The 15707-nt window shown below is 40.6% G+C and overlaps 1 protein-coding gene across 19 annotated transcripts in view; it reads right to left on the bottom strand.

Annotated features, from left to right (window-relative positions):
- Positions 1 to 9050: 9050 nt before the first annotated feature.
- Positions 9051 to 15707, bottom strand: part of LOC111954133 (receptor-type tyrosine-protein phosphatase delta) — a 612441-nt gene continuing 605784 nt past the window's right edge. For all 19 annotated transcript variants that reach the window (XM_070435959.1, XM_070435960.1, XM_070435968.1 and 16 more), the window contains 7 exons: positions 14876 to 15161; positions 13410 to 13588; positions 13171 to 13297; positions 12787 to 12912; positions 11643 to 11797; positions 10742 to 10877; positions 9051 to 9414 (listed from right to left, as the gene is read on the bottom strand). In XM_070435959.1, coding sequence (XP_070292060.1) covers positions 9346 to 9414; positions 10742 to 10877; positions 11643 to 11797; positions 12787 to 12912; positions 13171 to 13297; positions 13410 to 13588; positions 14876 to 15161 — 1078 coding nt within the window. In that variant the 3' untranslated portion in view covers positions 9051 to 9345. The remainder of the gene's footprint in view (positions 9415 to 10741; positions 10878 to 11642; positions 11798 to 12786; positions 12913 to 13170; positions 13298 to 13409; positions 13589 to 14875; positions 15162 to 15707) is intronic.

Here is a 15707-nt window from a genome sequence, read left to right as displayed (position 1 = left end):
TATTCCTCAATAGGTAGATAGGTAGAAGACAAATAGAGAGGGATTTATGACCTATTCTTCCAAGGATGACATCTTAACTCAGTTAGAGACATCAATACAGATAGCTGTGTACAGTGGTTCCTCCTTTAAAAGTTGCGGCACACCCTGCATGCTGCTGCAGCATTCTGTGGCATGTCTTTTAATTCTCAGCCATTTCGTCTGTTACTGCAAGTTATTGCTAGTTTGACCACCAGAGGGCATCTTTGAGAAGCATTTGATAGTATTCCGTATTGGCGTTACTAGAGAATTTAAAACCTTTTTTGGAATAACATAGTATATGGGATTGATTTTACGAAATGCTTAATTCATTTGATTAWTATTATGGTGTTTCCATTCAYAGAAAAATTGTCCGTTTGTAAAATCAGACTGTTTTGCTCTCGGAGCGCACACTGGACGWTCGGTCCAAGGAGTAGAGTTGATTTGAGCGTTCTGGCCTTACAACGGCAGTCAAGCACCCAAGCTAACATTGGCTAGCTACTTCCAGATGCAAATGAGACCACTCTGACCATTTTACTCGCCCTAGCAGAGCTGGTAAGGCAGTTTTCGTGTTAACCAGAGTGTTGGTGACTGTAAATGTGCTGCTTGAAACAATTTAATTACGCTTTTCTTCCGACGTTTACTGACACTGGCAATATTCAACGGGTGTTGAGCGCTCGTAAAGTAGTAATTCTGCGCTCTGGTACACTCAGACGAGAGTGCTCTGAAATGTGTGGAGATAGTACGCTGGACACATTACATTTTTAACATTGTTCTTTTCCGATAAAAGCTAGTTCATTGCATCCGCCATGGAGCCCAGTTTCATAATATGACCATATTTCCCAACTGCTTGCCGTCGTTTTGAAGTAATCGCAAAAAACAGGCCTTATTTTTGTGCATTTTTCACCCTGCCAGCTCCTATTAGTTCTATTGAGCACAGTGGCACCAACTCGCCTTCCGAACGTTCTATTCCCAGCTTATTGTTCAACGTCACAATGCCTGCTTCGCTATTAATGGCAATGAGACCTGCTCACTTTGTTTTATAGTTCAAATGTAAACAACAAAATGTAAACAACAAAAATAATATTGGAACTGCGGTCTTCCCATTGTTTCCTATGGGGGAAATATCGGCATGTCTGTCTATTTCGCCAAATATCTCGCAATGTGTATATTCAGATTTGTTTCAAGTCGGGTGTAACCGGTGTGAAATGGCTAGCTAGTTAGCGGGGTGCGCGCTAATAGCGTTTCAATCGGTGACGTCACTCGCTCTGAGATCTTGAATAAATGCTTTAGCTAGCTAGATTCTTTACATCCAATGTTTCACAAGACGACATCCTGATTTTCTGGTTCTCTCAGGATTCCCTAAAACATTAAACAACACAAATTACAAATTCATTCTCCTAACACTAGCTAGCTGGCTAATGTTAGCTAGTCAGATAACTTGCTAAATAGCAATTTTTGTAAATTAACTTTATGACAAAAAAATATGCACAAACGTTTGTCTTTACATTAACTAACATATTCCTCTCAATTGTAAATGTTTTGCTTGACTCGTTATGATGTTATAACAACTTACATCTGGTTCCACCGTAATGTTTTGTCAGCCTCGTTGTTGAAGAACGTCACAAGGCAAGGGTGGCTGGCGTCAAAATTCATCATTGGAACCACTCGATATGATTGGTCATATAAAAACCTTGGGACCCAAATGCATAATGAGTGCTCTAACTCCCCCTTGTGGTGGTCTGGAGCAATGAAGCCGTGACTCTGGGTACCTCTAAGTCCCGCAGTACAAGCTCATCACTTTTAAAGGAGGAACCACTGTACCTTAAATGGAGGGAGTAACTATAACTAATGCAGTGTCGCAATATCACTCAGATGGGTGGTACACATGAATAGTGGCTGAGGTAAGTTTCCCTTCATACAACGTAAAGCAATTTTATCATGAAAAAAATCACAGAAATCAATCCCTCACTGTAGAGGATCATTAGCTGAAGTGAATTCTCAAATAGAACTTCAGTATTTGGAAATAGTTACTTCTCATGCCATTCTGCTTCTTTGCTGTAAGATTGTAATATGTTAGGTGTCTATAGGCCTATTTACCCCATGGTGCTTCTGAAACATCAAAGCAGCTAACTTTATATTAAAAAACAAGTGGAGTCTGAAGCACAGTGGGTGTTGTGTGTATGTCCCTAGGGGAGACAGCATACTCACCGCCCACTGGGCACACACTGTTGATTTAGCGTTGTTTCCACGTCATTTCAATTCAATTACTTTGAACCAATGTGGAATAGACGTTGAATTGATGTCTGTGCCCAGTGGGAAGGGTCCAGTGTCATTGATGTTCAGATGGTGACAAAGTAYTAACATACAAAAGGAAAATAGAAAGGCATACCAAATGAAAAGGATTCACCTACATGTGGGAAAACCCTGCTGGGTCGGGGAGGCTACTCGATCAGCAGTAACCAGTCAATCTTCTTCATCTATAGTATTATGGTGGTCCGCAAACATTCAAATCAAATCAAAAGTTATTGGTCACATACACATGGTTAGCAAATGTTATTGCAAGTGTAGCGAAATGCTTGTGCTTCTAGTTCCGACAGTGCAGCAATATCAAACAAGTAATGTAACAATTTCACAACTACCAAATACACACAAATCTTAGTAAAGGAATGGAATAAGAATATATACATATAAATATATGGATGAGCAATGACAGAGTGGCATAGGCAAYATGCAATAGATGGTATAAAATACAGTATATACATATGAGATGAGTGATGCAAGATATGTAAACATTATTAAAGTGGCATTATTAGTGACTGGTGATCCATTTATTGAAGTGGCCAGTGATTTCAAGTCTGTATGTCGGCAGCAGCCTCTCTGTGTTAGTGATGCCTGTTAACAGTCTGATGAGATAGAAGCTGTTTTTCAGTCTGTCGGTCCCAGATTTGATGCACCTGTACTGACCTCGCCTTCTGGATTGGTAGCGTTSTGAACAGGCAGTGGCTCGGGTGGTTGTTGTCCTTGATGATCTTTTTGGCCTTCCTGTGACATCGGGTGCTGTAGGTGTCCTGGAGGGCAGTAGTTTTCCCCCGGTGATGCGTTGTGCAGACCTCACTACCCTCTGGAGAGCCTTGCCATTGTGGGTGGTGCAGTTGCCGTACCAGGCGGTGATATAGCCCGACAGGACTCTCTCGATTGTGCATCTGTAAAAGTTTGTGAGGGTTTTAGGTGACAAGCCAAATTTCTTAAGCCTCCTTAGGTTGAAGAGGCGCTGTTGTGCCTTCTTCACCACACTGTCTGTGTGGGTGGACCATTTCAGTTTGTCCGTGATGTGTATGCCGAGGAACTTAAAACTTTCCACCTTCMCCACTGCTGTCCTATCGATGTGGATACCGGGATGCGCCCTCTGCTGTTTCCTGAAGTCCACGATCATCTCCTTTGTTTTGTTGACGTTGAGTGAGAGGTTGTTTTCCTGACACCACACTGATTCGTTAMAGGTGCATGCCGCCACCTACTGTGTGGGCTGTGTCCGCCTATTGTTCTGGTGTGTGAATTCATTACACTTTGTGACACAAAAAGGGGAGGGGAAAAGGGAAGATCACTCCTTGTTAATCAACTCCGAACATCTGCTCCAGCTACCGCTACCCCTATCGATTGGGATAGCATAGTGGAAATGGACTGTCCAGCGATGGCCTAACTACTTCCCTATATCTATTTCTAACAAAACAGGCAATTCATCAGCTGAAATGAAATGCTATTGCAACTTATGAAACCTGGCCATCACAAGCTTTGTATAGTGTGTCTTGGATTACAATTTCAATTGTCTCCCTTGTTCCTTCCCATTTCCAATGGTGGTCATGGGTAGATGTACAATTGAAACCCAGGTTTCAGCTAATGTGTCACTGACAGAGTTAACTGCACAATAAAAATGATGGCATGATGAGGCCCCTTTTTCTTTTGACAGGAAAACTCTGGATATAATATGTGACACTGACAGGTAAAATGTCTTTCATCAGTCTTTCAAAGTCAATGTGCGATAGAAGGAAAAAAATAAGACCATGGTGCATAACACTGACTTTTTTAATAGAATTCATTTATAACAAATGGAACTTGTGTCAGCAAAGAACTGATTTTCATACAGACTTCTTTCGCCACCAATGTAACCTAATTAAGAAAATAAAAAGCACTCCTTTCATTCAGAAAAAAAACAGTTTACACTTACAACTAATAAGAGGTAATTGTATGATTCTTTTAACAAGCCTTTTTTTTTTTTTTACAATTTCATGAATTAATTTCTGTCTATGCATCCAGACGAGAGATAGATAGAGAGAGCAAAGAGAACACAACGTTTATTTCTGTAATGACACTCCAAGCTTGAATGGCGAAGCCACGTTAGTTAATAACAGATGGTTGGGACAAATTTCTGAAAGTTGTCTTCTGGAATAATCACGGATGCTTTTTTTGCCACAAACTTTTTTTTTGTCTTTTTCAAAGTCGATCCTTTTTATGTGTTATTTACATACACACAAAGTGAACGTTGAAGGAGATTCTTACAGATGGGTTCAAGTAATATATTATTGGGTTCAGAATCAATAGGGCAGTGCATAGTACAAAGATAAAGAAAGTGCAATTCTTCCTATTAGGCCGGCTGCGGCCATTCTGCAATGTTTCACCATGCATAATTGAAATTAAAAAATCAAGATGAGAAAACTAAATTAAAGTTGTGGATCAGTTAATGTGCACAGACTGCTGAACTAAGTACATAAAATATGGCATCAAGGTTAAATAATAATAGCACTTTTATACGGTTATGACAGAAGAGTTGAAAAAAAGCAACTAATATAAAAAAAAAAACTAAACAATTTAGCTGCTTGAAATAAAAAGGGAAAGAAAGCACCTGGAATGCACATCCACAAAGCCATCAAAGAGCGCGAGGGTCAAATAAATGTGGGGTCAAAATTATATGTTGTTTCCTCAACCCAAAAAACGTAATTAAAAGTTTGGATACACCAACTCATTCCAGGGTTTTTCTATATTTTTACTACATTTTAGAAAAAATATTGAAGACATCAAATCTATGAAATAACACATATGGACTCATRTAGTAACCAAAAAAGTGTAAAATAAACTCTTTATAAAGTAGCCACTCTTTGCCTTGATGACAGCTTTGCACACTCAACCATTCTCTCAACCAGCTTCATGAGGTAGTCACCTGGAATYCATTTCAATTAACAGGTGTGCCATATTAAAAGTTCATTTGTGGAATTTCTTTCCTTCTTAATATGTTTGAGCCAATCAGTTGTGATGTGACAAGGTAGAGGTMGCATACAMAAGATAGACCTATATGGTAAAAGACCAAGTCCATATTATGGCATGAACAGCTCAAATAAGCAAAGAGAAAACATTTCAAGAACTTTGAAAGTTTCTTCAAGTGCAGTCGCAAAAACCATCAAGCGCTATGATGAAACTGTCTCTACCGCCACAGGAAAGGAAGACCCAGAGTTACCTCTGCTGCAGAGGATACATTCATTAGAGTTACCAACCACAGAAATTGCAGCCCAAATAAATGCTTCACAGAGTTCAAGAAACAGACACATCTCAATATCAACTATTCAGAGGAGTCTGTGTGAATCAGGCCTTCATGTTTGAATTGCTGCAAAGAAACTACTACTAAAGGACACCAACTAGAAGAAGAGACTTGCCTGGGCCAAGAATCATGAGCAATGAACATTAGACCGGTGTAAATCTATCCTTTGGTCTGATGAGTCCAAATTTGAGATTTTTAGTTCCAACAGCTGTGTCTTTGTGAGACACAGAGTAGGTGAACGGATGATCTCTGCATGTGTGGTTCCCACCGTGAAGCATGGAGGAGGAGGTGTGATGGTGCTTTGCTGGTGACACTGTCTGTGATTTATTTAGAATTCAAGGCACACTTAACCAGCATGGCTACCACAGCATTCTGTAGCGATACACCATCTCATCTGGCTTGAGCTTAGTGGGACTATAATTYATTTTTTAACAGGACAATGACCTAACACATCTCCAGGCTGTGTAAGGGCTATTTAAACAAGAATGAGAGTGATGTAGTCCTGCATCCGATGACCTGACCTCCACAATCACCCGACCTCAACCCAATTGAGATGGTTTGGGATGAGTTGGACCGCAGAGTGAAGGAAAAGCAGCCAACAAGTGCTCAGCATATGTGGGAACTTCAAGACTGTTGGAAAAGCATTCCAGGTGAAGCTGGTTAAGAGAATGTCAAGCGTGTGCAAAGCTGTCATCAAGGCAAAGGGTGGCTACTTTGAAGAATCTAAAATCTAAAATCTATTTAGATTTGTTTAACAATTTTTGGGATACTACATGATTCCATATGTGTTATTTCATAGTGTTGATGTCTTCACTATTATTCTACAATGTAGAAAATAATACAAATAAAGAAAAACCTTGAATGAGTAGGTGTGTCCGAACTCCAACTGGTACTGTACATCTTCCGCACTAGCAGACGTAAAACACAATTAAGTACTGTCAGATTTGTAACACTAACTGGTCCAACAGTTTGTATATTTCTGCAACTGTTTATAATTGCAAATACATGTATCAGTCTAATACTTTCCAGCCTAAGGCATAGTGAAGGGATCCTTTGGCTGAGTGTCTATATACTGTACACTGTGTCCGTTTGCTGGAGTCCGTTTGACTCATTGGAAATAGAGAAAGTGCTTTTCACTGTTAAGGTCAGTAAAAGCTCATGGACTCCACTAATTGTCCCATGATGCATGTCTTTGTCGACAACAGGCATTTGGCTTTGACTCCCTTAATTTTCCTAACATTCTTAATAGTCCTAGTTTGTTTAAAATGCACATTGACTGGTTGCCTCTCTTTGAATATACATCTATCCCAATTAAGTGCTGGATCTTTTTATAGATTTAAGAACTTGAAATGAGTACAAAAGGACAATACGAAAGGGGGGGTAAACATCGGTCTCCTTCCCATTGAATGCTCTACTATTTWAAAAAAAATATGATTTTCACTGAGCCACAAGAAGGCCACAGAAACTGAAAATAGAAAGCCTTGCCATGTATGCATTTGCATATATAATTTCATATTATGTAASAAATGAATACTTAAGATAAAAATTAAATATACAGTTATATGTACTATATGCACGGACTACTCAAATATTACAATAATGTGTGAAATGAAGGTTATAAAAAAAACAGACAGAAATATAAGGCACTCTAAATGCAAAATGAAAACATGTTACGCTGTTGAGCGTTTSAACACCTCAAGAAGAACYTGACGTCTTTGTACCTTGTCCCTTGTCCTAGTGTATGGAACATTGACTTAGTCTAAGCGACCCCCTGCTATGGAGCTACAAACTGTATGAGCGTATCTAAATGCACTGGTGATACGTCGAGTGACACGTTCCCCACCTACATGCCTCACCACAACAACAACGTCACGACTAACAAAGTATCCATATGAACCCTATTCGTAATACACCTATTTATTGCACGAGAAAATATGCACTGAATCAGAATACGTTTTGTCCTACTGATGTGCATTCCAGTGAAAAATCTCTTCATTTCCCCCAAAGTATAGACATCTCATTGTGGAAGCTTTCATATACAATCCATTCGTTTTATATATGTACTTTATTTCAGTATACATATGTTATAGGTTATGATCATATTATAATTAATATATCATTCATATCTGTCATCTTCTATATACCATAAATACGTATATATCACGTATCTTATCCATCAGGTGCTCATCTTTTACCTTCATTCTAACATGGAAGAACTAAGATAATCGGWAGCAGCAACTTCATACTTTGCTCATCCCTGTTGATTCCACAAAGCCCCAGTTTATCGCATGAGTGTGTAAGTAAGTTATTGTGTATCCGATATTGGACAAATAAGACAAAACTAAAAAACCCTGTAGCYAAGTCAACATTTGGTAGTGTGAATACAGGACTGCACATATTGAGACAAACAAACCCCCAAAATTTGCAAGAAAAACTAAAAGAGCAAAGACTTTCTCTGCATGACGGTGCATACATTAGAACAGTTCTACAGCTTAAAAAAATACAACTCGGAAGAGAAAAGTGAACGATTACGCAAARACTTTGTTTGATTCACTTTGTCGAGTGATACGTTTTGTTAAAAAAAGGAAATCAAATTTCACACAGTTTAAAATAAAGCACATATCAACTGTATAATAAAGTACTAAAAAACTAAATCAATAGGTTTTATTTGTTTCATATATCTTTAAACATTCCCCCTTTCCCCCCAATTCTTTAAATGATGAACGTTGCGACAGGAAACGGGGTATTTTCATAGTGGACCAAGCACTGGTGTCTTCTTTTTCAATGGATAGATGTCTCTGTGTAGTTTGATTGTGGGACAGAAATGTCTCTTTACAATGTGCATCGAGTTTTAAGCCATTCTATGTGCCTCCATTTCTCTCTCTTGTGGTTCGTAATATGATGCATTACTTGTCGATGTAATAGTACGTTGTGTTATTATTTTGTTTGTGTTTCTTTCAGTTTTTTTAACCCAAGACGAATCCTTGAAGCAACAGAAAAAAAATAATTCCATAAGATGCTTCAACAGTCAGGATTCCCTCTCTGTTTCCCGTGTCAGGATGAGTTCCATGGGTTTTGGGAAACACTTGGTCCTCCAGGAATAATCTTTATGAATTTTTTGAAATTTTTGTGTCTCACATCTAACACTTAGGGCTCTATTCAATCAGATCCGCTTTAGCCGACATCCGTGTAGTGGTTGTTTTGACGGTGTTGGAGGTGGAACTGCGTTAGAGCTGTCAAATCCACAAGTGGCTCCCGGCATTACACCTAAAGTGGGCATTGCCATGGGAGTCGCATTAACAGAATTCCAATGCAGCCTTGTTTACAAGTTGGAACACTGGAATGTAAGATGGAATCTACACCATTATGATGATAGAAACCCTCATTATTTACTTTAATGATTTTTCTATTTGAGTGTAATTATTTCTATATAGCCTACACTTTCACGCTCTGAACTTCTAATGCGAGTGGGGTGGGTGTGGCTTCGTGACAATTATCGCAAGAGCAGCTGCTCCCCGATTTGAGGGCTCCAACCCAGTTCCATCTCAACACCGCCAGAACATCTGCTATGCGGGGGTCTGCTATCGCCGGGTAACACTTGATCTGATTGAATCTAGGRCTAAATTGAGTCTTTAGTTAGGAGTTAAGAAGTACTTTCTCAAGCAGGAAATTATGGCTCAGAAGAGAGGCTCGCTGGGGTTGTCCAAGGGCCTTCTGCTTTTCCTCCGGGACAGGGACTCTTACGTTGCATAGTGGTCAAAGCTTCCAAGGTATTCCAAGCCAGCTCTGTAACAGAACTGGTATTGATCCTGAGGACAAAGGAGAGAAAGAAAATTAGACATTGGTCCAAAATGTTTGTCACCATTTTCCAACCAGGTCCTATTCATTTATTTATCTGTCTGTCTCGCTGTCTTTCTTTTCTGTCACTCTCCATATGTATGATCTTTAGTTTCCATGGCCTCAATCATTCTCTCCTTCTCCGTCTGCCATGTTTACATTTTCATTTGCCGCTGCTCAGAAATGAGAAAAATAAAAACGTACTTAATTCACCACAGAGTAGAAGATTGCTGTTTCTAAGCAATTTCAGAGAGCCACTTGTAAGCTATTGTGTGTCTTCTCTATAGATCTTGGAAACAGTTGCCTGTCATCCATTCAAAGGATATTTTGTAGACGGCAAGTGGAATTCTGTATCTCATGAGCATCAATTTGTATACACATTCTTGGTTTGAAAACACAGAGGAAATATGACTGCTGACTCAATATGACTGCTGACTTCACCATGTAACAGTAGAGAAGTAGCTACCTGATAAGTGCACAGATTCTGTTGATAATTCACTGTGCTGGGTAACTGCAGTCATTTCAATTCAAGGATAATCCTGTGTGTTCCGTTTAAATGCTAAGTGTGTGGTGCTGTGGGTTGTTTGCTCAACCTAGCACATGGTAAATATTTTTGAGACGTACTACTTATAAATAACTGTGGGTTGTTACCTGCCTAATAGTTAATAGTATACACTGAGTGTACAAAACATTAATGACATCTGTTTTTTCCATGACATAGGCTGACCGGGTGAAAGCTATGATCCCTTATTGATGTCACTTGTTAAATCCACTTCAATTAGCGTACATGAAGGGTTAAAGAAACAATTTTAAGCCTTGAGATATGGATTGTGCATGTGTGCCATTCAGAGGGCGAACGGGCAAGACAAAAAATGTAAGTGCCTTCAAACGGGGTACGGTAATAGGTGCCAGGAGCAGGGGTTTGGGTCAAGAACTGTAATGCTGCTGGGATTTTCACGCTCAACAGTTTCCCGTGTCTATCTAGAATGGTCCACCACCCAAAGGYCATCCAGCTAAACTTGATACAACAATGGGAAGCATTGATGTCAAAATGTGCCATCATCCCTTTGGAACACTTTCAAAGCCTTGTAGAGTCCATGCCCCAAAGAATTGAGTCTGTTTTGAGTGCAAAAGGGGGGGGTGGGGGGGGGGGGTGCAACTCAATATTAGGAAGGTGTTCCTAGTGTTTGGTATAGTTAGTGTATAGTGTGGTAGGTAGGTAGGTAGGTTATGTATCATGTTTGGTTGTCCTCCATAAGGTMGGAGGTGTGGAAAGTACAGGTAAACAGGGTATCTCACCTCTGTCTGCACCATGGCCGGTCTCTGTGTCCGGAGCATTTTCACTGTCTGGAAGATATCCACCACGCCCTCGTACCTCATCCGCTCTAATACGATGCTGAGGGTGATGAAGACACCGGTCCTACCCACACCCGCACTGCGAGAAACAATCAAAAGATAATCAGACAGAAAATAAACAGTCTGAGAACCTCCAAGCTGACCAGACAAAACAACACATGACCAGACAAAACACCACATGACCAGACAAAACAACACATGACCAGACAAAACACCACATGACCAGACAAAACAACACATGACCAGACAAAACAACACATGACCAGACAAAATAACACATGACCAGACAAAACACCACATGACCAGACAACACCACATGACCAGACAACACCACATGACCAGACAACACCACATGACCAGACAAAACACCACAGTCTAGACAAAACACCACATGACCAGACAACACCACATGACCAGACAACACCACATGACCAGACAAAACAACACATGCCCAGACATAAACAACACATGACCAGACAAAACACAGCCTCGACAAAACAACAGTCTAGACAAAACAACACAATCTAGACTATTTATAAACTAACTGCAGTATTTGTCTTTGTTCACGAGACTGTACATATATTAATGTTCCCCACTTGCCATGATATCTCACAGGACTGCTGTGGGGTGTCTGGGAGCTAATTTAATGTCTGGATAGATCTTTATTCTGATCTTTTATCCTGGTAAGATCAAAGTTAAGCACCACTGTTTCCACTGCAAGTTGAGCTAAATCTTTTAAATACCATTAAACGTTGTGGTCTGTTATTGTACTTGCTTATCATTATAAACTGTTTGTAAATTATATAAAACTCCATAAAATATTGTTTTGAATGTGGCTCCTTACCTACAATGGACAGATATAGGCCCATCTTGGCCAAACTGTTCTTTTGTTTTATGAACTTGGCCAATAAAATCGATGAAGCCCTCTCCCGATTTTGGCACACCTTGCTCGGGCCAGTCTGTAAACTGAAACTGCCTTACCGTCCGTGACTGTCCGTCCTGGACAAATAGGGAGAGAGAATACATTGTGTTCACTTGAATGGAACGTCAAGCCAAGAGGATGAAGTCAAGACAACCTGTACATAGCACTTGACAAACAGGCCACATAGGAAGATAGTAGAYGAAAAAAGAAAACGGACAATCTCAATATGCCTCAGTAATGACGCTGGCTTTTGTGTGCTTTTCTATTGAAGATATCAATATCGGTCATTAACGAATCAGGGCGCCCCGAGGCACAAAGTTATAAGCACCAGAGACAGGTGTTTGTTACTAAAGATATCTGTAATTTTCACCTGAATGTATTAAAATATGAATACTAAAGACGCTAAGTCCTTTGATGTGCCTGAGTTTTGGCAGGCTCTTGAAAAGCTGTCTTTCAGGGTGTGCATTACTTAAGTGATATTGTATCCCTTTGATAAGGGGAAGCAATCCCATTGAGGTTCCAGTGTAACACACACTACAAAGGAGAAGCCTGCACCATTTATCAGTGTAAGCCTTTGATGGAATTAAGTCCCAGCGGCTCAAGGCTGCCATGCGCCGTATTTGTTTTTACACCTTTGACACATGTCATAATTCCCTCAAATATATTTATGCATATATTCATTTAAAAACCTCCAGTTCGGTATAAACAACTTATTTGATGTGGGTCCCAGATGTTGGCTTGAGGACTACTGCACAGTTAAAAACCCCGGTCAGTAGGAGTCGGCCAACTGTCAGTCCAAGTCTCAATCTGAACCGTTAAAATGAAATGGCTCAAAGAAATGGTAGCGGGTGCTGCCAAGTTTTTATCATGAAACAGAGGRAGAGTTATTCAAAGACAAAAACTTCAAAGTAGACAGATTTATGCGTTTGACCAAACTCCACACAATAAACAACGAATCTGATATATTTTGACAAAAACTACAAAGTCAGGAACGCTTCATAGCACTGTCAAATCTCAGTGAGCGTTTGGACAGTAAAAGACGGGTGTACAACAGTATAGTACTTACCCTGGCGTCAGTCACTTTGAACTCTCTCAGGATGTACTGGGGCATGTTGTACTCAGCCATGGGGTCCACCACAAAGTACTGGTATCTGGCCGACCTCTCTGCTGGCCAATACTGGTGGCATTTTTCCTGCAGCGGGGGAAAAACAACAGAAACAAACCCCATGAGTGAGATTACCTCATACGGTACAATGAAATTCCAGCAGAGTGTGGCTGTACATGCTGTTTACGATGGCCCAGTGTTGGTCTGAATTCAATTTATTTAGCATGTTCGCATAGTTCATTTCTATATCTATTGTCGGTTATGTTATCATGTTAAAGTAGTAGCAKCATTTGGTTAGCATGGCCAACAGAGTGCACAGAAACAACATAGTTTWGCTTAACACACCCTGCCCATTTCTCTGAGCTTCGTTAGCATGACTACGATGGTGGAGTTATGCTCCCAGAGCATCCTCCAGAAGTCCTCTGTCGTCTCCGCTAGCGGCCCTTGCGTGGCAATATAGGCTTTCTGTTGCCTGAAACAATATAAAAATAATCAGTATCACAAAATARAAGGTAGAAGTGGACTACTATGAGTCTCAATAATTCAACCACATTGGTCAACATGTTGAAAGAAGCTCTCCTCACCTGTATCCATCAATGAAACTGGCATTGATGTAGTCGGAGCCCTCCACCCCTCGGATTGGCTGAAGACACACTCGCGTGGACTCGTATGGCATTATGTTCACAAGGCGGTTCTTGAACTTGTTGCAGGGGAGATTGGCACTGATGAATCGCGAGGTATGGGCTTTAGTGTTGGCTAAACGCTGCAGAGAGGAAGATAAGAAGCACTGCCTTGAGGTGACTGTTGGCTAATGCAGCTCTCTACTTTATTTCCCTAGTGTCTTGCTTGTGGTTGACATAAAAAATAGGGGGCTTGTGTAATATAATGCTGGCAAAAGTGAGGGAAGGACATAGTAGGATTACGGGTTCTCGGCTGCCAAACATTCTGAACGGAAAAAGGCTACACTTTTCAACCTCATATTCATCATCTCCAGCACCAAACCAGTGTCTACYWATGTGAAAACACTGCGTTTCTATGATCTGTGGTTAAAAAGATAAGAAGAAAGGCCCCAAAAATGCTTCTCTTTGACATCAAAGGGTAGCATTAAAAGTTAAAGAAAACTGCGATTTTCTAAACAGGCAATGAGTTTTTAAATGTTTCAACTTTTGATGATGTCATCGGGTATAACTTTTTTACTTGATATTGTTTTCTATAAAATGTATAAATGTGCCGTTTTCACATATGTAGACACTGGTATTGTGCTGGAGATAATGAAAATTAGGTTGAAAAGTGGTGGAATTGCCCTTTAAGTATGTAAAGGAGAATCAAGGGAATTATTGTTGCTCCTCAGATTTGCAGTGCGGAGCAAAGATTTGCATGTTGTGATTAAACAAAAAAATTCATGCCGCAGCAAGCCCGATGTGGACAGGGCCATGGGTAATCTAACCTGTATCATCTCTTAGGGGTGCGTAACAAGCAAGGCCAAAAAGCATTACATACAGCACATATAACACACCGCAGACTGGCTGACTATGACGGGTGGGTTAGTTGGAACGAGGGGGTTGGGGTTTTTACATGAAACTATATCTAACCACCCTCTGACTTTCAGTAAATACAAGAAATTAAAGTTTGCGATCTGACAAAATTGGACATAAAGTCACTGGCGCTTGCTAGAATGTTTTTTTTCTCTTCTTTTCTTTATATAGCTAGTTCCTCTTTTGTCGGCATGGCCACTTTGGAACTATAAAGCAGGATATGAACTGGAGGACATTGGTCTTGGGTTAGCATCTAGGCTGTCCAATATCTTTAAGTTGGCTGTTTGTCTGTATCATTGCACCCTTTATCATTTTATCTATTCCTTTTGCAATATATTTTTTATAATTGCATGCTTACTCATGTAAGCCTCCTGTACAAGCTACTTTTACAACTAGATGCACTGTACTAAAATAATTCCCCTTGAAAATAAATGGCATTTTTGTGTGGATTTTTCCAATTATTATTATTTTTTATTTTTTATTCCATGGCAATAATACAACGCAGACCAGCTCACCTTGAACTCCAGCTCCATGCCCGTGACGTTCTCTCCGCCCTCGATCCCAGTCAGCTTCTGGATGTAGGCGTAGAGGTTTCGGGCGGGCACTTCGGTGGTGCCGCATGTGACGGCTTCCTGGAGCGCGTCGTGGATGAACACGTACTGGTCCTCCGTCTGCACCATGTAGTTCCGCTGGGCGCGCATCAGCGTCACGTGGCCGTAGATGTCCACTGTCTTCTCGTGCTTGATGCGCTCCAGCATAGCGTCGATCACGATGAAACAGCCCGTGCGGCCCACCCCGGCACTAAAGACAAAACCAAGCGACACTTAAGAGACAATATTCTGTGCTGCACACCTCAGCACTGTGCCCCCAAATACACACGAAGAGGGAGGGAAATGGTCAGAACTGACAAGGTTGACTTGCTATTGGCTTGATTTGAGCCGCATTGACAATAGATGACTTGACCTAACTGTTTTAGTGGCTTGTCCAGCTTGACTGAAGAGACACTTGAATAACCTTTGAAGTAAGAACTCTATTGAGATAGTGGGCCAATAGCGTCACAATTTCCGCTGCAGTTGCAACTTGATACAAGTCATGTTGATGGTCATTCCTAAAATCTGCACCCAGATTTTACTGTAACGTTCTTGTTTACTATACCCCCTAACCAATATAGCTTTGTTGTCTGCTATGTGCGGTGTAAGCCCATGATGAGAATGACTACTCTCCATTGGTTGATAATGAGTGACAGTTCAATGCTGAGAGAGGTGCCCTGTCTCAGCTGTGGGGAGCTGAGAAGTTCCCTGGCTACTCTAACACCTTGGCCACGCTGCTAACCCCTTGGCTGCTGCA

Source organism: Salvelinus sp. IW2-2015, linkage group LG3 (genome assembly GCF_002910315.2).
Source record: "Salvelinus sp. IW2-2015 linkage group LG3, ASM291031v2, whole genome shotgun sequence".
Lineage (NCBI taxonomy): Eukaryota > Metazoa > Chordata > Actinopteri > Salmoniformes > Salmonidae > Salvelinus > Salvelinus sp. IW2-2015.
This window is presented reverse-complemented; position numbering and strand designations above follow the sequence as displayed.